Raw genomic sequence first — 27,627 nt, forward strand, 5'->3', positions numbered from 1 at the left:
CCTCGATGGATTATAATTTAATAATAAAAGGTATTTTATATTATACTACATGTAAGCTTACATAACAACTAAAAAGAAAATGAAGATGAGAAGTAATCTCTCCTAAAATTTACCTGCACCCGAGCTGGGTGTTAGGGGCACATTTTTGTTTTTAATCTCCATTTTTCTACCCCTGGATAACAACATGCTACAGTTTTTCTGATACAACAGAGCAACTTGGCTGAAGCTGCTTAGAAGACATGCCTGAACTGGGAGCAGGTTACTAAGGAGGCAAGAATCTTCTTGTGGGTGGAGATGGAGGTTGGCCTATCACCTCCTGCCTCCTGTGTAAATAGCATCTTTTCCCCAAGCATCCCAACGAGCAGTATAAACATTGCCTCACCTGTCAGGCAGGTGATTGGTAAATATTTATTCATAGTTCTCATACGGACAAACTGAAAACACAATCAAATGGCCTAAGGGCAATTTCAGAGTTCCTGTCTACTGAGCGTTTCCCTTTCCCTTCCCCTTCCAGTGGCCAGAGGGAAGATATGTTTTGTATACATGTAACTTTTCAGCTTCATCCTTGCTGTATTCAACATTACCAAAACTGGGGATAATAAAACCTTGTCTTACCAGGTATTGTCAAGTCCCTGGTTTGGTGAATAGCGAAGGTTTGGAGTCAAGAGGAAGCTTATGCTAGGAAAATGGAACAAATAACAGTAAAAATTATTGATTTATCTCAAAGTTATACAAGTCTTGTCAGTATACATTCAGCAGTCTCTGAAACCTTCATTAACAGCAGAAGCATATACTCAACCTTTGCTGGTACAAACTATGTACAAAATGTTAACTCTAGCATTCACTTTATGGCAAGCCTATTTTTCTAGGACATTCTTTTACTTTATCTACAGCTAGCCTATACATGGCTAAAACATGTCTGCTGCATAGCTCACTCCAGGGCCTTAGTTCATGTCATTTTTTCCTCACCTGAAAGGCACATCTGGACACTCTTCCCTCCACTGGATTTCTCCTAACTGGTGTCTCTCTTAATACAGTAACTCCCCAGCCCTTGCTTAGCCACCCAGCATAGTAGCTGGTAAGCAGATTGCAAGCAAAGACCCTCTAGCACCTTGCCATAGTGAACTCCAAGAGTGATGCTACCATTTGTTGGCTGTGATCTCTCTTCTGCCATCTTTACTAATCTACAGTTGTTAGCATTCTTTCTCTAATCTCTGGGCTATCCCATCTCTTTATGGGATATGCTGGGGGCACTTGGCCAAACACTGCCCATAGCAGAAAGTTACCTTTTCCTCTGATGACAGTATGTATTACCCAAGACGTCATCAGGGCAGGTAATGGGAGTTAATGGCTGAGTCACAGTGATTACTGGATGTACAGGAAGTAGTGGGCTGGAAATACACATCAGTGCTCTCCTCAAAGAACAGGAAAGACGGTGTCCACTGCATCCGTGACTATGTCAAGCTCATACATGGAAGTAAATTTAACTAAGAAAAAGTACTCAAAAAATGGTAGCTTTCAAATAGAAATCAAGGAGCTTGTCACAAACTAATTCTATTTCCTGTCTACTGGATTAGAAAAACCTTCATTAATTCAAACTATACAAAATAAAATATCACGTGTTTTACTTCAGAACACATAGCCCACCTAGGCCCTGTTCTATGCTTTGGCCAAAGCAAAGTACTAAAAGACTCTAGCAAACACTAAAAGGAAGTGATTTGTCAAATATGAAGCAATACATAAATTGTTTTCTACTGGATAATAGAATAGTATAACTTAAAGTATTCGAATATTTATCAGTAAATACCCTGGCAAAAGTGCTCTCAGGGAAAGATACTTTTCACTGAATAATCTCAAAGAATAAACAATTTTTAAGACAAACTCCAGAGTTTATATATGAAGGCCTCATACTCCATCAATAAGTTTTTTTGCTGAGAATCTTCTCCAGTGAATATTGATGTAGGAAAAAAGCTCAATGTCCTTCATTATAGACTATTATAGCTGCACTAAGCCTAGTACTAAGGATTAAGTTTGCTTCTTCAAAGGAAAGATCAGACTTCTGTTTTGTAGGCGCTGTTGCTCAAAAGGAAGGCCTTGTACTTCAAAAGACTAATAAAAACTAAGGGTGCGATTCTCTAATATGTAGTTTGGGAATCAGAAGGCTCAGGACTTGGAAGCTTTAAGTTAACCTCCCAACATGAGCTATATATGTACATGTGTACACATAAGTTTTTTAGGCTTTCAAATGATCGGTATGAAAGCAGTTATTTTTCAGATCTGCAACTGAGCAGCAGTTGGTGACTGAAACATAAATAATAAAATCAGCATGGCAAGCAAAATATTCTAGATTGAGAATGCCCACAAGCTACTTAACAACATGAATTCAAGGTAAAGTGAACAAAACAACAGTGTCTGGTGTATCCTGGCAGTCTAATGTCAACAACTGAGAAATTCTAGTAAGCCTCGATCTCCATAGGTGCAAGGGAAAAGAGACAAGAACCCGCAGAAATAGTTTTTCATTAATACTGATTTCATTTATCCTGTGCTTTATACAGAATACTTTAAATTACCTTATTGACAGGTTTTTTCTAATTCAATTAAAAACACAATAGCATTTATTATGATCAAGTTAGAATGATAGCCAAATTACCATATGCCAGCACACACATTCACCCTACAGGCAGCTGGATAATTTCGCTTGCAGGAGTGCCTGCCAATCTGAGGGACTGTCACCGTTGGAGGGTTCCCAGTGGAATGAGAGAAGACCAGGACTGAAGGAAGCCGAGTCGTCTTGATCACCTTCGCTCCTTTTTTATTTTATCACCACCCTCCTCACTGAGCTTGAACATGGGAATCTGCTGACCACCCTTGAGCTCTAAGAAGACCTCCTGAAGGTGTCACCTGATAGAAACCAAAAGTGCATCTCCCATCAATGAAACGGAGGCAAAAGACATCAAAAATGTAAAAAAGGAGCCAGCATTGTGGCATAGCAGATAAAGCTGCTGCCTCCAACACCTGCATTCCATATGGGCGCCGGTTTGTTTTCAGTTGGCTCCACTTCCGATCCAGCTCCCTGCTAATGACCTGGGGAAAGCAGGAGAAGATGGCCCAAGTGTTCGGGGCCCTGCACGCATATGGGAGACCTAGAAGCAGCTCCTGGCCCAGCACTGGCCACTGTGGTCATCTGGGTATAGTACCAGATGGAAGATCTGTCTCTCCATCTCTCTCTCTCAAGTAAATAAGTGAATCTTAAACAAAAAGTTGAGACATTATTCCTATCTCTTTCAACAGTATTTTATGTTAGTGCTGTGTTAACAATGTTTTAACTTTCTAACAGGCTCTAATGACTTACCCAGCATCACTGTCAAGGCAGGCTTACGGATGGATGACTGACAGGTGAATGAAGGGGCAGAAAGGAGAAGGAGCAGCTTATTTTCCACTTCCTAATTCACACTGACCCTCAGTTCCTAGCCTGGATCCAGCCAGCTCCTCCTAATTCTAGCCTCAGAGGTCAGTGAGCCCAGAGTGAGCTAGGTGGGGGTTGCCTCAGGGATGCTTGCTGCTTTTGTCCTCAGGAATTAAAACATCCCGGTCAAACAGCAGACGTCTCTGAGAGGCTTCCCCATGGGGGAAGTGAGTGGCTGTAGCTATTGGCAACCAGACAAGAAAAGCCAATTAATGGGGTGGAGAGCTTATGTAGAGAATGTGATGAATAATTCTGGAACAGAAATTTGTAATGATTGAAGCCATGGAGTTAGAAGATGTAACATAGCATCAAATTACTGTAGACCAAGACCTCTATAACCATAAAGTTTTTCAAATTCAGTAGCATAGGAAAGGGACAATTCAGTAGATTGGATTAATTGTCTGGACTGAGCTAAGAGCCCCGGCACTGGCTTGTTGCCCAGGCCTTGAGGCTTTCAGTTCCAAGCTTTGAAAACTAATTCTTACTACTGTGATCCTTTAATCACAGTGAAAATGGAAACCAGGTTTGTTTGCATCAGGAGGCTCTCCTGCTGCTCCCCTACCCTCCCCACTGTCACTTCCTCTAATACCTCTGAAAGGGGCATCTCTGGAAGAGCTGACAATAGAGGTGACCCTGGGACTCGACTCGGATCCAGAGACAGGAATCTTCAACTGTGCATGACAAACAACAGTGAAGAGAAACACACCTGGATTTATCTCAAAACAACTGACAAAACCATGATTTCTAGAGCCAACCCTATAAAATCCCAGGGATTATTCACATAATTGAGTTTCTCACACAGCTCCACTAGAGCATCCACCTGATTTTCCAAATGTCCTGCCTCCTTTGCATGGTTTAGTGAGGTCATTTGGCAAGAATTTACATGCCAGACTTGATGCTCTGGGTACTTATAACAACCACTCAAAAATCCACTGTTAAAAAGGAACAACAAAGTGAGTATCAAAAATAGGCTGAGTGGGAAGCTTTACATGGGGAAATACAATCTTAAGAATCTGTAAAATGATTCCATTTCTGTTAAGTTCCAGAACAGGCTACACTATGCTGGGGGAAACTGGCAAATAATGACCTCTGGTGGAGTCAGTAGATGGAAGAAGGGCCCAAGAGGGAAGGGCACAAAGGCTCTCCGGTGATAGGAAACGTCAGCACCTCGAGAGGGGCTTGAGGCGGGTGTACGTATTGGTTAAAACTCTTCAGATACATGGGGCCAGCAGTGTGGTGCAGTGGGCTAAGCTGCTGCCTGCAACGCCCCCATCCCACACCAGTGTCAGTTCAAGTCCCAGCTGATCTGCTTCTGATCCGTCTCCCTGCTAATGTGCCTGAGAAAGCAGAGGAGGATGGCCACCCACATGGAGACCCAGATAAGGTTCCAGGCTTCTGGCTTCAGCCTTGCCCAGCCTCTCGGTTGTGGTCATTTGGAGAGTGAACATGCAGACAGAAGATCTCTGTCCCTCTGTAGCTGCCTTTCCCATAAATAACAATTTAAAAGAAAAAAATATATAACACTTGGAGTTTTACCTTTCATGGAATATAAACTTTATCTCAAAAAATAAACTTTAGCTAATCATATACATACTGTGTATTTAGAAGTCAAGTGTACTGACTTTGATAATTTAAAAAAATATTTATTTGAAAGGCAGAGCTGCAGAGAGAGAGAGAGAGAGAGAGAGAGAGAAAGGTCTTCTATCTGCTGGTTCACTCCCCAAATGGCCACAATGGCTGGATCTGGGTTGATCTGAAGCCAGGGGCAGGAACTTCTTCCAGGTCTCCCACGTGGTGCAGGGGCCCAAGGACTTGGGCCATCTTCTGCTTTCCTAGGCAGAAAGTAGCAGAGGTGGATCGGAAATGGAGCAGCCAGGACTCGAATTGCTGCCCACATGGGATGCCGACACTACAGGCAGCAGCTTCACCCACTACACCACAGTGCCAGCCCCCTGATAATTTTAATATCCTAAAATAGAAAGATGGATTTGAGATGTGACTATGACTATGCAAATAGGCACAAGATAAAGCAAATAGAGAAAATATTAAATGTTGAATTCAGGCAGTAACTGTTTGGGTGCTCACAGTACAAATTTACTGTACTAAACTTTTACGATAATTTTTTTTTTTTTTTTGGACAGGCGGAGTGGACAGTGAGAGAGACAGAGAGAAAGGTCTTCCTTTTCCGTTGGTTCACCATAGATTTTAAATGGGGCTGGCACTGGCCTGGCAGCTAAGATACTGGGTGGGATATCTGCAGGAGTGCCTGGGTTTCAGTCCTGACTCTACTCCTTATGATTCCAGTTTTAGTGTATGTGCTTGCCGAAGCGATCACAACTTCATTCCTTAGTAAGCTTCCTGCTAAGGTACACCCTAGAGAGCAGCAGGTAATGGGTGGAAGTCCTTGGGTCTCTGCCCCAACATGGGGGACCCAGATTAGGTTCCTGGTTCTTGGCTTTGGCCTGGCCCAACCCCAGCAATTGCAAGTATTCTGGGGAGTGAACCAGTCTGTAAAAGTACTCAGTTTCTGGAACTCTCCCCTCTAACCTCTTTCTCTTTCAATAAATAAAAATATTTTAAAAAACATTAAAAATTAAATAAAGAGACAAGATAATGCCTGCTATTGAAAATGGGGAAGTGGGGCTGGTGCAGTGGTGCAGTAGGTTAATCCTCTGCCTGCGGTGCCAGCATCCCATATTGGGCACTGGTTTTAGTCCCGGCTGCTGCTGCTCTTCCAATCCAGCTCTCTGCTGTGGCCTGGGAAAGCAGTGGAGCATGGCCCAAGTCCTTGAGCCCCTGCACCCACATGGGAGACCAGGATGAAGCTCCTGGCTCCTGGCTTCGGCAGGAGCTTTGTCCATTGTGGCCATTTGAAGAGTGAACCAACGGAAGGAAGACTTTTCTGTCTCTCTCTAACTCTGCCTCTCAAATAAATAAAATCTTAAAAAAAAAAAAAAAAAAGAAAATGGGGAAGTATTAGCAGCGATTACATCTTGACTGAGACCACAAAGAACAGGCTTCAGGGTGGCATAGTCAGCCCGCTGTTTCTGCAGGTTCTACATCAGCAGATTCTGCCAACGGGATCGGGAGAAAAGCTTGCAACTGTACTGAAAATGTTTAGACTTTTTTCTTGTCATTATTCCCTAAGCAATATAGTATAACAACTATTTATATAATAGCCACATTGTATTATGTATTATAAGTAATCCAGGGATGATTTACAGTTCACATATGGAAGTGCATAGCTTATATCCAGAGACGACACCATTTTACATCTGGGACTTGAGCATCCCAGATTTGGTATTGTGTTGGGGTGGAGGATTCCTGGAATTCTGAGAGCCAACTGCACTTTATTATCAGAATACTTGAGCATGAATTGTCCATAATTCCATTAAGAGAATAAAGGCAACAAAATAAAGTAGGTCAGAACAAGTCACGCTTATTCTCAAAAACGCTCTAAGGACTTCTGCTGCCACAAAATCCAAAGCACAGAGCTGACATGATGATGGCAGCTCTAGCTGGCCCAGCAGGTCCTGCCCGCCACACCCACCCTTGCCAACCCCTGTCCCCACAACAAAGCCACGTGCACAGGACACAGCACCAGCATTCCAGCGCGTGCTGCTCCTTGGCCTGTGTCCCTGTCCACTGTGCAAAATCTTTGGAGTAACCTCTGAGGCCTCTAACATCTCCCTCCTGGGACTACACGATGGTGACAGCATTTGCTTCACTGTTTCTTTTCCTGGACTTTTAAACTTGTAAAAACTCCCCAATGCCTTTTCCATCTCTGCATTCCTCACATAGCTTAGAATCATTCCTGTAACCAGGGCATGTACTCAAAACGTTTGCTAAATAGAAAAACAATGCATTTTATACTCCAATGGTGTTTTATCAAGCTGAACTACACACAAAAAGATAAGATGTAGCTCAAAAAATATCCCATGGAAGCGATGTAAAAAAACATTTTAAAGTTGAGGATTAAAGAGCTGGGTATATCTGAATGAGCTTTGACTGCGCATATATATATATATATATATATATATATATATATATATATATATTCAAGTTCAAAGCCAAAATAGCAGCAAACCAGCACTGGGCATTTCTCAGCTACCTACAGTTCAAGATAGCAACATAAGCACACTAGCCACCATCGCTGTCACATCAATTCCTCAAAAAGGGACACAGTCACATGAAAATAAATGAATCTACAGTAATATTTTATTTATTTATTTACTTAGTTACAGGCAGAGTTAGACAGTGAGAGAGAGAGAGAGAAAGGTCTTGCCTCTCTTGGTTCACCCCCCCGAATGGCCACTATGGCCAGCGCGCTGTGCCGATCAGAAGCCAGGAGCCAGGTGCTTCCTCCCGGTCTCCCATGCGGGAGCAGGGCCCAAGCACCTGGGCCATTCTCCACTGCTTTCCCGGGCCACAGCAGAGAGCTGGACTGGAAGAGGGGCAACCGGGACAGAATCTGGTGCCCCAACCAGAACTAGAACCCAGGGTGCCAGCGCCGCAGGTGGAGGATTAGCCTAGTGAGCAGCAGCACCAGCCAGTAATATATTTTTTAAATAAATACAAAAAAATAATAAAAATATATGCTTTTTAAAGATGCTACACCTAGTGACGTTCTTAGTGATTTTCTTCCCAGCCGAAATCCTTAATCGCAGTTTCCGCCAAGAGTCTTCCCAGAGGACGGCAGCCCCTCTCCCTCAGTACGCACCCAGTCTGCGTTCACAAGGAGAGCCCGAACCTGGGCGTCAGCAGTGTCCGCAGCGTTGTGCTTGTCACAAGTCGGAGATAGTGAACCCTGAGGGGAGTGCCCAGAGCCCCCAGTACCTCGGGCTGGTTCTGCAGCTGCTCAGTGCCAGCCGGTAATACGAAGCCCTGGAAAAAGTTTCTACCTGGGAAGGAAAGATGGTATTTTTCTTAATTTCATTGATGTCGATCAGGTAGACACACACAATGCAATTGGTATACAAGGTGGAGACAGAAATGTCAAATTTGTGGATGGAAGAATAATTAGGGACAACTTACTCTAAAATACCCATTTCACATACTTGAAAACCAAAGCTCAGAAAGGCAGTGTCTGCGGGGTATGTGCAGATGACCCTGGGAAAGGTGCTCACCCCTTCTGCGCCTCCATTTCTTCATCTCGTTTCCTCACCTCATTCTCTAGCTCTGCTCTTTGCTCTGGTTTTGCTCAGAGCACCTATGATACCTTATTTCTAACCATCCCTCCGTCCTCTAAGATGATGCATAAAACAGACTACAACATTAACAACAAAACCCTTGCGCAAAGAAATAGCACTTGAAAATACTTGTTGGGGCCAGTGTTGTGGCATGGCAGGGAAAGCCACCGCCTGCAGTGCTGGCATCCCATATGGGCACCAGTTCGAGTCCCCACTGCTCCTCTTCCAATCCAGCTCTCTGCTATGGCCTGGGAAAGCAGTAGAAGATGGCCCAAGTCCTTGGACCCCTGCAACCCCATGGGAGACCCGGAAGAAGCTCCTGGCTTTAGATCGGCACAGCTCTGAGAGTTGCAGCCATCTGGGGAGTGAACTAGTGGATGGAAGGCCTCTCTCTCTCTGCCTATCCTCCTCTGGGTAACTCTGCCTTTCAAATAATCTTTTTGAAAAAAAAAAAAAAAAAAAAAAAAAAAGAAAGAAGGAAAAGGTTTGTCAAGTTTAGAAATTAAAGCCAACATGCCAATTAGAATCACATTCTGTCTCCAGAACCTCCCTAGCCCCCAAAGGTCACTGGGAACGACAGGACGCACTTCCTAGAAGGTCCCAAAGCAGAGGGGTTGGTTTGGCACACAGTCTCCCTCCTATAGGTCTAATTACAAGGAGAGGAGAAGGTGCTCAAGCCCGGAAGCCAAGGAGAGTGCGCACACGGTGCTGCTTCCCAGGAGCGAGCCACAGCACAAGGACAGGGCCGGCCTTGACAGGAAGGAAGGGCCGAAGCTGGGCCAATCAGCTCATTTTTACTGAGTGATGTCTGTGGCCAGGCACTGAGGCCCAAGAAGGAAAAGGACTTCTCTGCAAGGCCACACAGCTGGTCGAGAGCTGGGTCTGGGATGCAGGCAGGGTAGCTGACTGCAGAGCCCAGGCCTCAGCCACCCAGGAGGGCTCTGCTGGCTGACTAGCCCCCTAGAGGGGAGAGGGTGGCAGGCCAGAAGGCAGCACCCTGACCTGAAGTGGCACCCATTCCTGTCGGGTTCCTGCCCAGTCCCTCTGCCAGGGGGAAAGGAGGCCGAGTCATTCCAGTCTGATCTGTTCTTGGGAAAGCTCCTCTCAGGCCACCTCCAGACCGACTCAGCAGGAGGGTGGGCAGTGGGTGGGGAGGCCACAGCTCTGTTCAGTGTCTGCTGGCCACATTCACTGTGTCCCAGGAAGAAGGGAAAATGCTGCAGAACAGGTTGAGGAGCCAGGCAGGGCGGGGTTAACTAACCCTAGGATAAAGTGAAAAAACAAAACAAAAAAAACCAACAAAAACCCTGCTGCTGCTTCACCACTGAAATGACCTTAAATGTCTGGCTTCAGACAATAAATGCGGCTTGTCTTTACAAATTCTAATTTGGGAGCAATGGGGGCTGGAAGCCACATCTGTCAGGATTTTGCCATCCGGGCCTCTGCATTATTTTCTGCTCTAGTCAGAGTCCCTTGCTGAAGGTCCCCTCCTCCAGTGAATGGACAGGAGAGAAAGGCAGGACAAACAAGCTGACAGCATGTAAGAAACACAGTTCCCCTCACCTGCGAAGCATCTAGCAGCCCCTCCCCTGCGTTCCGTCATGAGGTCCCAGAATCCTGATGGATTCCCTGTGTGCGCACCGGCATGAAAGCCCATCTTGCTCTGCAAGCCCTCTAACCGAATGAATGCTCCTTGCGCCTCCTGGAAAACCTGGGATTTCAGGAGAAAGGAGGAAGCGATAGCCAGTGGAATGGTGGTCTGGCTTCCAAAACAGCCCCTCCTGTTTCTCCAATCTGCGGGGAGCAGCTCCAGTGTTCCCTTTGCTGGAGGAGCAGAGTGAAGACTGGGAGAAGGCCCCACCCGGGGCCTGGCACTTACTTTGTATAAAGTAAAAAACGGGGGCCGCCCCCAGCAATCATGGCACTGGTGAGAAGAAACACTTTTCCCAGAGGCTCTGACATCCTGCTTCCTGGAGACTTCAAAAACAAAAGACACAAGACACAAATTTATTGTAAGATTCAGTTTCATGCCAAGGGCCTCTGCCTGGACTGGGGCTCCACAGGGAAAGGACAGCTAAGGAAGACGCCAGCGAGCAGTCAAGGCTGCCCTTGCACTTTTGCTTCCTTTCCAATTGCCAGGGCTGCTTCTGGAGCCAGAGAGAGTGCCCTCCCGAGGGTGCCCTCCCAAGGGTGGCCTGCATCCAGGACACAGGCCGGGGGCGGGAGGGGAGGGGGAATTCTACTACCCCCAACCAGCCAAGCACAGAGCCAGCATTCAGTCCCACCATCCTGACGGACAGAACCTGGCCTGTGTGCCAAAGCCCGGCGCAGCCAGGAAGCACAACCACTTTGTCTCAGGCCAACTGGTAAACAGGAAGCTTATCCTTCTGTGGCGAGAGCTGGTCTCACAAGCCTGTGAATGGGCCAGAGCTGGCACTGGCCACTTTCTTTCCTGTTTTGAAAAGCACCCCACCCCATGGACGGAGGAACTCTGGTTATGACTTTCAGGCTGAACTAAGAGACGGAGTAGTGCCAGTTCAACAAATACAACACCACGTCCGCCCTGGGCCTGGATGAAACCCACTCTCCTTCTTGGTGGCCATTTAACCACCGCTCACACTGGCCTGGGCTTCTGTGGAAAGCCATTAGCTCTCCAGCTGTGAAACAGAACAAGACTCTGGCCAAGGGGTCAGACAGAAACCAAACAGAGGTCACAGTCAAATGCCCAGCGGGCCATGCAGGTCACATAATCGAGAGCAGACACCGCGAAGCTAAGAGCACACAGGATGGCTGAGGGGGCAGCTTCACCCTGGCTCCAGCTAAATGGGGCCATGAGGGTTAAGTCTCAGTGTTTCTTCATATGTGCCATAAATCATGTCTTTTGGGTGAAATCCTTCACTTCCTAACGTTGACAACCAACTTAAGAAATACAAGACCTAATCAAATACATTTGTGGGTCACATTCTTCCCGTGGGCTTTCTGTTTGCTGTGACCATCAAGACATCTTTATTCTAGGTGAGGTTTAGGTAAATTACTCTTTGTGGACATTTCTCCAAAAAGGAAAAGATGATCCCATAAGAGTTTATGTCCCTGTTTGAAGACTTAGCCTTAGATTTTAATAGTATTTCTTTAGAAAACAAAGCTTTGATGGCACCCAATGGCATCAGAAGTGTCACAGTACAGAACTGAGCACTAATGCCAACTCCTGATGGGCTAGATCTGTGCACAGGAAAACGCATTCCTACCACCTGTGTGTCTCCGTTCTGGAAGGAAAATCGGTCTACAGAAGCCCTCGCAGGGAAAGTTCTTCATGTGGATATTTTTTCTGGGAACTGATAATTAAACACACCCTTACATGAGGTTAAAATTGATTAGTTCTATGTAGAAATAATATTTAGCCCAGGTTTAGGTAGATAAAGGGCTTTGATCAATTAACAAATTAGAAGGGTAGGCCTGCACTGTGGCTCACTTGGCTAATCCTCCACCTGCGGTGCTGGCACCCTGGGTTCTAGTCCCAGTTGGGGCGCCGGGTACTAGTCCTGGTTGCTCCTCTTCCAGTCCAGCTCTCTGCTGTGGCCCGGGAAAGCAGTGGAGAATCGCCCAAGCTTGGGTCCCTGCACCCACATGGGAGACCAGGAGGAAGCACCCTGCTCCTGGCTTCAGATCAGCGCAGCACCGGCCGTAGTGGCCATTAGGGGAATGAACCAACAGAAGGAAGACCTTTCTCTCTGTCTCTCACTGTCTATAACTCTCGCTCTGTCTTGCTCTCTCACTGTCTAACTGTGCCTGGCAAAAAAAAATAAAATAAAAAAAATTAGAAGTGTTAGATCATCTTTGGATTTTGTACTTACTTATACACTGTTTTGTTCTACTCTAAAACGTCTGCTGGAACCTCAAATGTAGGACAATCAAGTTGAGAGTTTCTGGTGGGGCTGTACCACAGGAAAGAATATTTGTCAAAGTTGAGTGTGCAGTCAATTACAGTAATGTCATCTGGGGAAGGCCATCTACTTCCATAATGAAAATCATCAGAGCATCGCCGAGGAATGTGTTAGTCAGATCTTGCTGACCATGAAGAGAGCACAGACTCACCAGGGCAGGGCAGCCACATTCAGTTATGCAGAGCTTCCCACAGTGTCACAGCCTCTCAGGCCGGCATTAGACACGAGAAACACAGAAAACACCCAACCCTTCCCTCCTCTGCAGTCACAGCCACGAGTGAACCCTAAGACCAGGAGAGGCCACAGCTATTCAGGGAGTGACTGTCAGCTACTGTGCAATCTGAGGATGCCCTGGCAGTTCTAAGGGAGAACGTGGCCCTGAAACACTCCCTTTGTTGCCACTTCCTAGCGCAACTCTGTTGAAATTCACAAAAGGAAACTTGCCCTGCAATTAGAAAAGATTTCACATTAAAATCACTTTTTTCAAACCCAATTCTCTGGTTTCTAGTTTTATGCCACTGAGATTTATTACCAATCTAAGCTTTAAAGAAATATGAGTAAGAAGTTAACTTTAAATCTAAAACAAGTGGTATCTATAAAAGGTCCTAGTTTTTCCCCTTTCTTTTCTGTCAAATTGGGAGAAAAAGCCAAGCTTGCTGGTTTCCTGTTTGTGTGCTCTGCACCTCCTGTTGCAGCAGCAGAAACCCAGTATGGGCAGGGGAGCAGCCAATCAGCAAAAGGCTGCACCCGCAGAACCAAGATGCTAAGGACAGAAGCTGTATTTCACAGGTTCAAGTCGGCTTTTCAGGGCTAACAGTAAACAGTACGGTGAGCCAATATAGGAACTTTAACAACATCGATGATAACAGCCTAACACTGCAATCTCTTGCTCTGGTATGCTGGTATTATTCTAAACATTTTATAAAAACAATTCATTGAATTCTCACAACTCCATGGAGCTGTTAACTACTGTTACCCTCCACGTTTCTGTGCATTGAGGCACAGAGAGGTTAAGTAGCCTGCCCAACATCACGTAAACCAGTGAGTGGGAGAACTGGCATTCAAGCTCAGGCAGGCTGACTCCAGGCTCAGCGTGTAGCCCTTCGTCTGCTCTTCTCCACCACTACTGTATACGAACTCGATGTTTGACTGCAGAAATCTGAATGTGGAAAGAAAAGGTCTCAAAATACATTCCTCACGTCCAACGTAAAAGGCCTTGCAGGCATGCCTCTCTTGCCATTTCCCCAGACAAGTGTGGTAATCATGTGTACTTTTATTCTTTCTTTTGATTAACAAATGGTTACTGAGGGCCTCATCCCATCAGTGAGACTATGAAAATAATATCAAGATACCAAACTATTCTCCTTGGTCCCAAGGGAAATGCAGACAATTAGAAGATACAGCAACACAGACAGGAGCAGCAAGTACAACTGCGCAGCTGTGCACTGTGTGACTCTAGCAGAGCTGCGTTGACTTGGCAGGCACCACAGATTTCTAATTTTATTTTATTAGGACAGTTTGCCAACAGTTGGAAGTACTATAAAGCATCTTCAAGACGGGTATCTTTTTCTAGTTTGCAAGGGTGCTTATGGGCTAGCAGCAGCCTGGTTAGTGCAGTCAGACCGTGCACCAAGGGAGGAAGTAACACTCAGGAAGGAAGTGGTTGGCCCTGCTGCAGGCGATTAGCAAAGGTTTCACAGAGGAAGTTCACCCTGAGTAGAGAAAAGTGAAAGAGTAAAAGGGCTTCTGTGAAATGGCAAACAAAGGCAGAACAGACAAAAATAAGAGCTACATAAGTATGCGAAGCAGAAGGGGAGCCACAAGAAATATGTCTGGAAATGAGGACAAGGGCGTGGTTAGAGCCAAGACCCTCTATCCTGAGCTGTTAAGACACCACTCTGTAGACGACAGGCTACAGAAAAACTCCCTTGGGTCAGAGAGGTGGGCAGCCTGGGAGCAGACAGACAATGCAGCAGGACTAGCTAGGAGGCTTCTAAGACCGACAGCAAAGCCAAATACAAGGTAATAAGAGGGGATCCAAAGGAAGGTCTCAAAATATTTAGAACAGGAACCTGCATTGTGGCATAGCATAGCAGGTTAAGCCATTGTCTGTGATGTCAGCATCCCATATGGGCTCCAGTTCAAGCCCGGGCTGCTCCACTTCTGATCCAGCTCTTTGCTAATGTGCCTGGGAAAGCAGAAGATGGCCCAAGTCCCTGGGTCCCTGCACCCACATGGGAGACTTGGATGAAGCTCCTAGTTCCTGGCTTCAGCCAGGCTTGTGGCCATCTGGGAAGTCAACCAGCAGATGGAAGATCTACCTTTCCCCTTCTCTATCTGTAACTCTGCCTTTCAAATGAATAAAATAAATCTTTAAACAAATATTAAGAACAGTTCTTGTTTACCAATTTGTGCATCAACTCATTCCAAAAAGAATAACAGAGCTAACAAAGATACAGAATTTAGAAGAGAATAAAATAAGTGAAAGAGGAAAATAGAAAATAATTTTAAGAAAATAAATAAAGTTGGGGTACAATTAATATAAAGAATTACACACTATCATGTGCCCAACATTTCCTTAAGGTGACCACATATATGATCCTGCTCAGCAGAAAGGAGAGCCTGAGAAGCTCCAAGCTCCAAAGTGTCCTTGGGTGAAGCAAACCGGCAGGGAAGAACGCTAGCATCACAGTTCCTGTTAACACAGGACACCTCAGAAAGGGAGTCTCTGATGCGGTGGGTACTGGTAACAACAGCCTGAGAATTAAAAAGCAAAAAACACTAAGTTTCCAACTTCCAAATACTGTTGCTTCTTAAATAATACTCAATAATAATAGCCACAGAGTCTCAGAAAAAAAATGAATAGGATTTCACAAGTGGTCAACAGTGAAGACTCAGTGGGAAGCACTCTAATAAACACCTTAACTCAGTGGAGGGCTCAGGCAGTGATGATCAATCTGGTCTGCTTCCAGTGTCACAGCGGGTGTGGGCAGGGGTGTGAGTGTAGGCTCAGCTGCCACTCCTTTGTAATCAGCTGCAGTTTACCCAAGCCATAAACTGTCACTATGCTGAGAAGAAAGGGAAGAAACTGGGATGGGATGGAGAGGGGAGAGGGGAGAGAGAAGAGGGAAGGGGAGAGGGGGAAGAGAGAAGGGGGAAGGGGAAGGATGAGAAGCAGGAGGAGGAGAGGAGAGACGAAAAATCCAACTGAGCCACATGTGGGGAAATGAGGATTGGAAAGCAGGCAAGCTCTTCATCATTCAGGGATGTAGGGTATGGTAGGGAGTCTGGATTTTACTCTAAGTCTGGCTTTTGGGGGGAAGGATTTCTCTAGAATGAGCAAGAATGGAAGCAGGGAATCGTGTTAAAAGGCTCCCAAGGGGCAGGTGCCATAGCGCAGCTTAATCCTCCGCCTGTGGTGCCAGCATCCCATATGGGCACCGGTTCTAGTGCTGGCTGCTCCTCTTCAGATCCAGCTTTCTGCTGTGCCTGGGAAAGAGGTAGAAGATGGCCCAGGTTCTTGGGTCCCTGCACCTGCGTGGGAGACCAGGAGGAAGCACCTGGCTCCTGGCTTCAACTGGTGCAGCTCCGGCCATGGCGGCCATTTGGGGAGTGAACCAACAGAAGGAAGACCTTTCTTTGTCTCTCCCTTTCACTGTATGTAACTCTATCTCTCAAAATAAATAAATAAAATCTTAAAGAAAACAAAGGCTCCCACAATAGTTCTAGAGCAGAACTCATGGTATGCTGGTAACAAAGGAGATTCAAATAAGTAAAGAGACTTGAGATATGAAGCAGAAATAACAAGCCTTGTCGATGAACTGGGTCCTAGGAGAGGTCTGTTGAGCCCGGCACGCACCACAGTGACTTCACAGAATTCCTCAGTCCTTAAACCCCTTAACAATTTGAGTATAACTCCAAAGACAGAATTTGGCAATGCTATGAGTCCTGGTAGGAAGCTTTAAATAGCAGACTGTGATATCTGATTAACCGGATTAGTCATGATGTCTCATCTGTCTGCACAAAACACATTGCAAGGCTCTTCTTTCATTGATTTTATGCTACAGCATGAAGTTACTCAGTACTGACACCAAAAACCTCATCTAATTGACTCATAACCTTTTTTGCCAGAGATCACGCAGCAAATCCTATTAAACATTTACCTCAGCATTCCTATTGTAAGCTACATTTTTAGAAAAAAAGTTACTTATAAAAACCCAAACAATGTGGACCCAGTGATTAGAAAGGGAATCTGGAGGGCCTGTGGCTGGCTCTGTCCTCTCTGAAACCCTCTCTCCATTTGCACCGACTCGGCTCTCTGCTGTTCCCTTTTCCCTCTCCGGACAGTCCTGACTTGCTCATTGCAATCTCCCCTCCTCTATCTGTTCTTGAATTCCCTGTGTTGTGGACAGAACTGTTTCTTCCGATCATGTGATGAAGTCCTAACCTCGGTTCCTCAGAATGTAACAGTTATTTGGAGATAAGGTCATTAAAGAATTAAGTTAAAATAAGGTTTTTAGGGTGGATCCTAGTCCGATATGACTAACATCCTTGTAAGAGGAAATCTGGACTCAAATATGTGCACAGAGGAAAAACCATGTGAACACGAATGGAAAAGGTGGCATCTACAAGCCAAGGACCAAGGCCTCAGAAGACAATGAACCCGAGGACACCGTCAGTATGGACTTCCAGCCTCCAGAATTGTAAAGGAATAAATTCTGTTGTGCTAAACCACTCAGGCCTAGCAAACTGATACCCTATATACCTCTTTCTACTCCCTACTCCCAGTCCTCACCCCAAGAACATCTTACTCAGTTGCCTGCATTTGGATCTTCTACAATGATTCCCTAATCTCTATTTCCAGGCCAGGCTTCCCTTACTTTAGATTTCCATTAAATAGCACAACAAATCCTAATGTGAGCATCTTTCCCCATCCTATATCAGCTCTCGCTTTGCTACATTCCCTACTGTGGTAAATGGAAGCAACCTAGATACCCAAGTCAAAAATTACTTGGGAATCATCCTAAAAAAATAAATTAGCTACCATATGCTTACTACATAGCGAAGAGCTTTGCAGGCATCTTTTCATCAAATATATATTTTTTTTGACAGGCAAAGTTAAACAGTGAGAGAGACAGAGAGAAAGGTCTTCCTTCTGTTGGTTCACCCCACAATGGCCGCTGCGCTGCACTGATCCGAAGCCAGGAGCCAGGTGCTTCCTCCTGGTCTCCCATGCGGGTACAGGGCCCAAGCACTTGGGCCATCCTCCACTGCACTCCTGGGCCACAGCAGAGAGCTGGAATGGAAGAGGAGCAACCGGGACAGAATCCAGCACCCCAACCGGGACTAGAACCTGGGTCACCGGCACCGCAGGCGGAGGATTAGCCTAGTGAGCCGCGGCGCCGGCCCTTTTCATCAAATATTATTAACAGTCTCAAAGAGCAAGAATCACTATTCCTATTTTATAGCTGAAGAGACTGAAATTTGGGTTAAATTACCCAGAACCACTCCGTTAAGAAGTGGCACTAAGGATTGCTCTCAGACTTCCAATCTAATTAAACCTCCTCAAGCTCATCCAATGTTTCCTATTAATGTTTCCTATTGTTTCCAAAAACTATCTTTTGACTTCTTCCTCCTCCTCTTTATCTGTCAAATGCCTTATTCTGGCTCCTCTCTTTCAGTTGGGTGATTATCAAGACCACTCTAATTTTGCTCTGCCTTTGGCCTCATTCCTCTCCAATCTAAAATTCAGAATTCTGATTCCATCACCGTTCTTCAATGGCTCTCTAGCATATTCAGCATAAAACCTAAGCTTCTACGAACTACTGGGTCTACATTACTCAATTTCCTCACCACATCCCTAACTCCCACCCAGACCCCCCATTTACAACAAGCAGATCTAAATGCTGTTTTCAGAACAGGGCAAGTGCCCTCAGGCCTCTAGGTCAGAGCATTTGCTGTCCAGCCAGATGGCCCTCCCCCTGCAGACCTGCCTGGCATCTCTATTCATCAAATGCTAATTTACTGCTGGAAAATTTCCTTGGCTTACTAAGGCAAGCTTGATTTTTCTTTTATCTATACTTCTACAATGGTTAACTTTATTATGTTAATAGTTGCTAAATTACTCAGTTCCTAACAGACATTAAGCTTCTTAAAGGCTCGGATTGGGTTTTGCATTTTCGAATGCCTAATATCTAGCATAAAGAATAAGTGTTCAGTAAATGCTCATGGCACTCACTTAACAGGATGCCACTAGATCAGTCACACACAAAGTAGAAGAGTGAGCTTCCAGCAAGAAACAGACCTTTCCAGAAAGAAATAGCAAGTTCCTAGACCACTACCCGAGTTCATACACGCTACATCAGTAACTTCAAGTGCAGTCTCTGGACTTGTGGAGGTCCCTGAGACCTTCTCAGGGAGTACACAAGTTAAAATGCTTTTCAGAAAAAAACACACTAAGATGCTGTTTGTCTTTTCATTGCATTGACATTTGCACTGATGGTATAAAAGCAATTGTGCCTTGGCATGAAGAGAGGCAGCGCCACCAAGACGCACTACTTGTAAAGGTGCTCTTCACTGCCGTGTAGAATAAAAATGCAACATTTGTAAATGCCAATTCAATTCAAGCTTGCCTTTGATGAGCAGCAAATATTAATTTCATTACATCTCAAATGTTTTCAATAGTCTATATGATGAAGTGGGAAGTATGGGTTAAAGTTACCTCTGTTGTAGATGAAGTACAATGAGTGATGAGGAAAATAGCTTGTAGGACTCTGAGTCACAAGCTTTCCGTGGAATACCATTTTTTGCTCGAAGTAATGACTGGCAGGCACTATGGTTATTCACATTTAGGTTTTCAGCAGATGTCATCTAAAACATGAAAGACATAGGTCTCCTACTTCAAGGAAAACAGTTAATAGTATTCTTGGTAGAAGGTGAGTTTTCAAATGAAATGGGAAACATCTACCACCCAACAAATAAAACTTTCCTAGTGAGATTAATGGTGACAGTAATACATTTTTGAAATCGTAAAACAAATGTTTTTACATTTTTTAAACAAGGCATGTTTAAACCAGCAAAATATTATAAAATCATGCAAGATAGATCAATGGGAATGGAATGCAAAGGTTCACTCATCAGTTTTCAGATGCCATACCACAATTAACCTGTGAGAAGTTACTATGTTTCAAGTTTTGGTGCAATATTAAATAAGAACAACCACCATCACCTGAGAAGTCTTTATGAACATTTTCATCCTGTTATCAACTACATTATTTTCCTCACAGTATATCAACTAAAATGCTGTATTTTACTGGACTGAATGCAGATGTAGGTATGAGTATCCACTCGTCTTCCATCAAGTCAGACATTAAAGAATTTTTGTAAAAATGTAAAACAGGCCAGCACCGCGGCTCAATAGGCTAATCCTCTGCCTGTGGCGCCGGCACACCAGGTTCTAATCCCGGTCGGGGCACCGGATTCTGTCCCGGTTACCCCTCTTCCAGTCCAGCTCTCTGATGTGGCCTCGGAGTGCGGTGGAGGATGGCCCAAGTGCTTGGGCCCTGCACCCGCATGGGAGTCCAGGAGAAGCACCTGGCTCCTGGCCTCAGATTAGCGCGGTGCGCCGGCCGCAGCGCACCAGCTGTGGCGGCCATTGGAGGGTGAACCAACAGTAAAAGACCTTTCTCTTTGTCTCTCTCACTGTCCACTCTGTCAAAAAAAAAAAAAAAAAAAAAAGTAAAACAATGCTATTCTCACTAAATCTTAAATTTTTCATAAAAATATATTATGTTAATACTACATTGCTTTATTTGCTTAAATTATATTTATAGAGGACCAGGGCTGCGGTGCAGCGGGTTAAAGCCCAGTCTGAAGTGCCAGTATCTCATATGGGCACTGGTTCAAGTCCTGGCTGCTCCACTTCCAATCCAGCTCTGCTATGACCTGAGAAAGCAGCAGAAAATGGCTCAAGTGCTTGGGCCCCTGCACCACGAAGAAGCTTCCAGCTCCTGGCTTCGGATTGGCCCAGCTCTGGCCATTGTAGCCATTTGGGGAGTGAATCACTAGATGGAAGACCTCTTTCTCTCTCTCTCTCCTTCTCTCTGCCTTTCAAATAAATAAATCTTTAAAAACTTTTAAATAAATTCATAAATACTTTAAATTTTCCAGGTTACATTTCAAATACAGTAATATCAATAGGTAAAATTACATAAACAATAAATGCAAAGGGGTCCTGAGGCCAAAAAGTTTGAGGGTTGCTCATTTCCTTTAAGGAACCAAAGACCCAAACTTTCAACAGTCAGGCATATCACAACTACTCTGTTATCATTGTCATAAATCAACGATCATTTGAATACAGATCTGTTCCTACAGCCTATTCCATGCCACTGACCTATTAATCTAATATTATAATAGTACCACGCTGCCCCAATTACTTAGATGCACAGTAATTCTTAAGACCTGTGATTGGCCGGTGCCGCGGCTCAATAGGCTAATCCTCCACCTGCGGCACAGGCACACCGGGTTCTAGTCCAGGTCAGGGTGCTGGATTCTGTCCCGGTTGCCCCTCTTCCAGGCAAGTTCTCTGCTGTGGCCCGGGAGTGCAGTGGAGGATGGCCCAAGTCCTTGGGCCCTGCACCCGCATGGGAGACCAGGATAAGCACCTGGCTCCTGGTTTCGGATCAGTGTGGTGCACCTGCTGCAGCAGCCATTGGAGGGTGAAAGAACAGCAAAGGAAGACCTTTCTCTCTCACTGCCCACTTTGCCTGTCAAAAAAAAAAAAAAAAAAAAAAAAAGACTTGCAATAACCCTTTGCATTTCAATACAGATTTTCTATGCCAAAAATTAAAAAAAAATTAACTTCCTGGATTTTAATCAGGATTATACTGAACCTAAAGATCAATTTGAGAATCTATAGATATACAGACTAGTTGGTGTGTGTGTGTGTGTGTGTGTGTGCACGCGCGCTCAAACACAATTATACTAGGAACACAGTATATAATTTATAAATGATCTTAATATATCAGGTTAAACATTTTAATTGTCCTGTTCTTGAGTCCTTAAATTATTGTTAGATTTATGCCTGACTGATCTATATGCTGCAAAATATTGTTTTTATTTCACCTTTGTTAACGGCTAGTATGTAAAAAGAGTTGATTTTCACATGTTGACCTTCTACTCAACTATACTGCTAAATTCACTAATTTTAAGAGTTCATCCATAGACTTCTTTGAATTTTCTTAATACACAATGAATGTTGTCTTTGAATGAGTTTATTTCTTCACTTGCAATTATTATATATTTTTGCTTCTTTTCCTTACCTAATATATTTTCAAGGAGCTCTAATGCAATGTTGATATGAAGTGATAACAAGAGATATACTTGTCTCAATTGCAACCTCAAGTGGAAAGCTTCTATTCGTTCACCATTAAGTATGGCACTTAGTCTGTTTTCTATGGACTGAGAAATGTTTACAATTCATGTAACAAAGACTCATATTCAGAATAAAGAAATCCTACAAGTCAATAAGAAAAAGACAAGAACATTAAAAAAACAGATACAATACTGATTTGAACAGCAATTCCCAAAGAGGACACTTAATTGACCAGTTAACATGAAAAGGTACCTACGCCCATTAGTTATCAGGCAAGTACAAAATAAGACATAATAGGAGACCACAATACATATACCAGAACTGTATACCAAATGTATACATTTCACATTTTAATGGAAAATACTGACAATTCCATGTGTTAGTACAAATGCCAAGGAACTTGAACTCCATTATACTGAAAAGAGAGTGTAAGTTATCAGAGTACTGTTTTAAACAGAACAGCTTTTGGCAGTATCTATTAGTGTGCATACGCATTCTCAATGGCCTAGCAATCCTGTTCTTACATACACGTCTAACAGTAAAGCGCACATCAAAAAGTACATACAAGGATGTCCATAGCTACATTATTTATGAGAGCTTCAAAATAAAGATGTCCATTAATCAAAGAATGGTCAACAAAAAACTTTTGTAAATCCACACAAAATATAATATAGCAGTGAAAATGAACAAGTGAGAAAAACACCTTAAGAAACACCCTGCTAGACAAGAAGTCTGAACCTCAAATATTATGCAATAAAACCTTAAAAGAAAACATTTGTACTATGAACAGTTCTCTGTACATCAACTTTTCTAAAGTATTTTTTTAAATGGAGAGAAAAAGACCACCAACATAAAAGCTACTATCCTAACAATCTCTAAGTGTTCTGGTAGTGTTAAGTATACTCCCATTGTTTGTGTAACAGATCTTTTTCAACTTGCAAAAACTAAAACTCTACATACATTAAGCAATAACTATCTACTTCCCCTCCCCCAGTTCTTGGAAAAAAGCTATTTTACTTACTGTTCTTGTGAATCTGACTACTTTAGACACGTAATATAAATGGAAGCATTCAGTACTGTCTTTTTGTGCTGGCATATATCACTAGAATGGTGTCCTCAAGGTTTATCTATGCTGCGGCACATGACAAAATTCCCTTCCTTTTGAAGGCTGAACAATATTCTCTTTATAAAGGCTTTAATCTGGTAAAATCTATGGCATTAACAGTAAGGACAACAGTTACCTTTGAGTAGTATAAAGACAGTGTCTGGATGTAACACAAATAAAATTCATGGAATATTAATGTTTTATTTCCTGAACTGTGTGTCAATCACTTCGTGGTAACTCATCTAACAGTAAAATCATTTTTGTATACTATTTTACATAATACAACTTTTAAGACATATATATTTTACATGTATTTTAAATAATACAAATAATTTTTAAAGCATATATTTGCAATGGATCTATATCAACATAAAACTGGACTGTATGTATTATGCCACATTAAAGGGTTTTTTAGAGCCATAGGAACACATGTGCACACACATGCATACATGCACACACACACATAGCTTCCATCTGTTGGCTCAATCCCCAAATGCCCACAAAGGCTGGCAATGGACCAGGCCAAAGCTAGGAGCCAGGAACTCCATCCTGATCTCCAACGTGGCAGAAGCCAAAGCACTCAGGCAATCTTCCACTGCTTTCCCAGGGGTATTAGTGGGGAGCTGGATCAGAAGCAAAGCAGCCAGGATTTGAACCAGCACTCTGATACACCATATAGGTGTCACAGGCAGCAACTTACCCTGCTGTAGCAACCCATCCACGTTTAAGTTTTAAAGTGCTTGCGTGATGCTTTAACTCTCCCACTCAAGGCCTCATTTTTGACCTTGACTCTTTTTCTTTTAATATGTATTTATTTGAAAGGCAGAGTTACAGAGAGGGACAGATAGAGAGGGATTGCCCATCTGCTGGTTCACACCATAAATGCCCAGAGTAGCCAGGCTGGGTCAGGACAAAGCCAAGAGCTAGGGGCTTCCTCAAGGTCTCCCATTTGATTGTAGGGGCCCTAGCACTTGGACCATCCTCTGCTGCTTTCCCAGGCTCATTATCAGGGATTTAGAATGGAAGTGGAACAGCCAAGACTCAAACTGGCACCTATACAGAATGCTGGCATTGCAGGTGGCAGTTTAATCCTCTATGCTACAATGCTGGCTCCTTAACCTTGAATCCGAATATAGCAATCTTAAACTTGGTATTTCACCAAGAAACTATCAAAAAAGCATGAGGTTTAGATGAAAATATCATTATCAATGCTTATCTCTTTAGTTTTAAGTCTTAAACTTAGATTTTATTTAGCATCCCAGGAAAAAAAGAAAACTAGCTGATTAAAAATTATACTAGTGCTATAAATAATTTAGTTCCTGGGAGTTATCAAGTCTCCAAGAAAATGCTTAGTAATTCAAGGCAGAGAAGAAATCACTCGATGAAATGGAGGCATGGAGGAAGAGCAAAAGATTCTCCAGGAAGAAAGTCCTTCTGGGCCCCCTGTAGTCACCTGTGCAGTCTCTTCAAGGGGAAGCACAAGTAGCTAAAACCTGCGACTCACGCAGGCATTCCACTACCCACTATTTCATTATTTATTTATAACTAGATGGTCCAGGAATAAAAGATAAAGCTTCTTAATTGGGAATCTATATGTTTAACAAATGCTTTACAATAACCAAGACGTAGAATCAATCAAGGTGTCTACCAGCAGATGAATGGATAAAGAAAATGTGGTATGTGCATATATATATATACACACACACTGAATATCCCACTGTGTGTGTATTTGTATGTGTGTATATATATCCATATACATATGCAAACACACATATACACTGGAATATTACTCTGCCATAAAAAAGAATGAAATTGAATCATTTACAACAAAATTGATGTAACTGGAGGACATCATATTAAGTGGAATAAGCCATACACAGACAAATACTGCAAATTCTCCTTCATATACAGAAGTTAAAAAACAAACAAACAAAAAACAATAAAAATCCTTAATCTGGGATAGACAGAGGTGTTTAGATAATGGGCACCAAGTCAGAGATCAAAGGAGTAAGTTCCTAGTGTTATTGTGACTTAGTGTGACTAAATTCACAATACTCTATTATACATTTTACAAGTAAGCAACAGAAGAGAGGTACTCTGAGAGTCCAATCATAAAGTATTGCCAAAGAAGAGGAAACACTGATCTGGAGGCTGGGATAATTAACAACCAAATACTTATCAGCATCTTCAACGTTATTATTGCTAGAGAACCAAACAATATTAAACTAACAAATCAGTGATACCATGATTAACTGCATTTTCTTTAAATGCATGGTGTAAGAAAAGCCAACTTTTTTTTCCAGGTAACCTTGGAAGAATTACCACACCTGAGTTTTCATGATTCAGTCTGTTACTTTGCACAATTTCATGTTTCAATGACCATAAAAAATAATTCCTTTTGCCTATGTTTCTGGTCTTAACTACACTTAATTCAAGGCTAATGTACAGTCTTTAAACAAATACACAGAGGGATAAAGTCAGAGCAAATTTTCCTTCTGTGCTTCATAACAAAATATATTGGATGAAACAGAGGTTTTAATCGAAGGCAAAACAGATTAATTCGTTTTCTTTTTTTTATTTATTTATTTTTTGACAGCAGAGTGGACAGTGAGAGAAAGAGAGACAGAGAGAAAGGTCTTCCTTTGCCGTTGGTTCACCCTCCAACGGCTGCCACGGCCGGCGCGCTGCAGCCGGCGCACCGCGCTGATCCGATGGCAGAAGCCAGGTACTTATCCTGGTCTCCCATGGGGTGCAGGGCCCAAGTACTTGGGCCATCCTCCACTGCACTCCCTGGCCACAGCAGAGAGCTGGCCTGGAAGAGGGGCAACCGGGACAGAATCCGGCACCCTGACCAGGACTAGAACCTGGTATGTCGGCGCTGCAAGGCGGAGGATTAGCCTAGTGAGCCGCGGCACCGGGCTAGATTAATTCATTTTCAAGGCATAAGTGTATGAAACTCAGATTTAGGTTAATGACTTCCGATAGTGTTAAATCCATCCTCCCTGTCCTACTCTTAGTAAAACTATTCCTACTCTTAGTAAAACTACTGGCTTGACACTAAATACTGTTCTAAATTTAAAAACAAGGGCATGTGTTTAGCCTGGTGCTTAAGATGCTAGTTAAGATGCCCACTCACATTGGAGTATCTGGGATTGATACTGATCTTTAGCTCCTGACTGCAGCTTTCTCATGCAGATTCTGGGAGGGATTGGTGATGGTGTAATTGGGTTCCTATCACCCATGCAGCAGACCTAGATGGAGTTCCTAGCTCCTCACTTTAGCCAGAACTAGTTCCAGGAGCTGTGGGCCCTTTGGGAAGTGAACTAGCACATGGGTACACTCTCTCAAAAATAATAATTTAAAAATAAATTTATGAATAGCTTCAACATGCCTTGTTCAAAGCTGTCCATCAGCTGGATCAGCTACCCCTATAAGAATATACCATGAACCAACATTTATCATTTTGCTAGCATTCCCTTTATGTTTTCAATCTTCATTTTTCTTTTACAGTCAAGTACTTCTAAATTCAGAAGTTCTTATGTGAGTTTTCCTTTTATGTAAGCATAAAGAATCTGTGAAGCCAAATAAGAGAACTATTCATTTCAAAATATTTTGGGAGTGATTGTGACATTCATTCACTTCTAACAGAAAACTACTCCATGATCCAGAAACAAGAAAGGAAGGAAGAAAACTGTTTTCTATTGAGCATCTCTTGCCCACCAGCCCTTACTGGGCATCTACATGTCAATGGCCTAAATAAACCACTTCTATTCACCTGAACTACCATTATTACCACTGTAAAGTACAGTTTCAATGGTGCAGAGGAAAAAACTAAGACATTTTCCCAAAGAGAACTGAGCTCCCAATATAAATCTGATGTCTCATCAGGTTACAACACATACTGCTTCATATTCTATTTTCATTGTGTGGGGAAAATACTCATATCCCAGAGGATATGAAGTGACAGCTCAGCCTTATTTCTTTCCTGGCTCTTCATATTTATCTGTGATAGCGGAAACAGGGAGTCTGTTCACTTGGGTATCCCCAGACAACCAACCTCAAGTAGTGGCTACATCAAGGAAAGCTTTATTTACTTGTGACAAGGAGACAGGAGATGGTTTCTCAAAGCAAAACTGCCTTCCTGAGAAGCATGTTGCCAGGGCTTTTTCAGCAGGGTTTAGGGTATGTGTATGTGTGGGGAGCTGGTATTCATGGTATACCAAAAGGGGAGTGTGACACCCTTCCTGCTCATGCAACACTCATCTTCATTCAAAAATCTATGTGATAATAAGCCACTTTGGTGGTCCAGTACCCTCTGAGTATAATTTTGTAAGATAAATGTTCCTGAAACATCCTCTGAAAGACAGGGAAAACCAGTAAACTGTTTCATGTTCTCTCTCTTTGCACTTGTGCCTCTTTCTTGCTTAAATCTTACTCTTGGGTATATCTGTACTTCCAAATCTTTTGTACTAAGAGCCCAACCAGATAGAACTGTCAATGAGCATGAGGCCTGACACACAGTATATGCACTTTGAGGGATAAATATCCCTCAA

The 27,627-nt window shown here is 43.4% G+C and overlaps 1 protein-coding gene across 23 annotated transcripts in view; it reads right to left on the reverse strand.

The window, feature by feature from the left end:
* Window positions 1–27,627, reverse strand: part of LOC103349457 (uncharacterized) — a 92,659-nt gene that overhangs the window by 13,393 nt on the left and 51,639 nt on the right. For 6 of the 23 annotated variants that reach the window (XR_016222688.1, XR_016222686.1, XR_016222685.1 and 3 more), the window contains exons 3-4: window positions 2,651–2,901; window positions 616–678 (exon numbers count right to left, since the gene is read on the reverse strand). Coding sequence is in view for 3 of the 23 variants with exons in the window: in XM_070059778.2 (XP_069915879.2) it covers window positions 616–678; window positions 8,217–8,367; window positions 10,219–10,366; window positions 10,535–10,632; window positions 15,154–15,353; window positions 19,318–19,466 (809 nt within the window). In the remaining 20 variants the exon portion in view is untranslated. Of the gene's footprint in view, window positions 1–615; window positions 679–2,650; window positions 2,902–4,055; window positions 4,138–7,666; window positions 8,368–10,218; window positions 10,367–10,534; window positions 10,633–15,153; window positions 15,354–19,317; window positions 19,467–27,627 lie in introns of those variants that run through there. The other 17 variants (XR_016222678.1, XR_016222677.1, XR_016222676.1 and 14 more) reach the window with 11 other exon arrangements.

Source organism: Oryctolagus cuniculus, chromosome 16, assembly GCF_051225735.1.
Source record: "Oryctolagus cuniculus isolate XC-2025 breed Fujian yellow rabbit chromosome 16, ASM5122573v1, whole genome shotgun sequence".
NCBI classification, from domain to species: Eukaryota; Metazoa; Chordata; class Mammalia; order Lagomorpha; family Leporidae; genus Oryctolagus; species Oryctolagus cuniculus.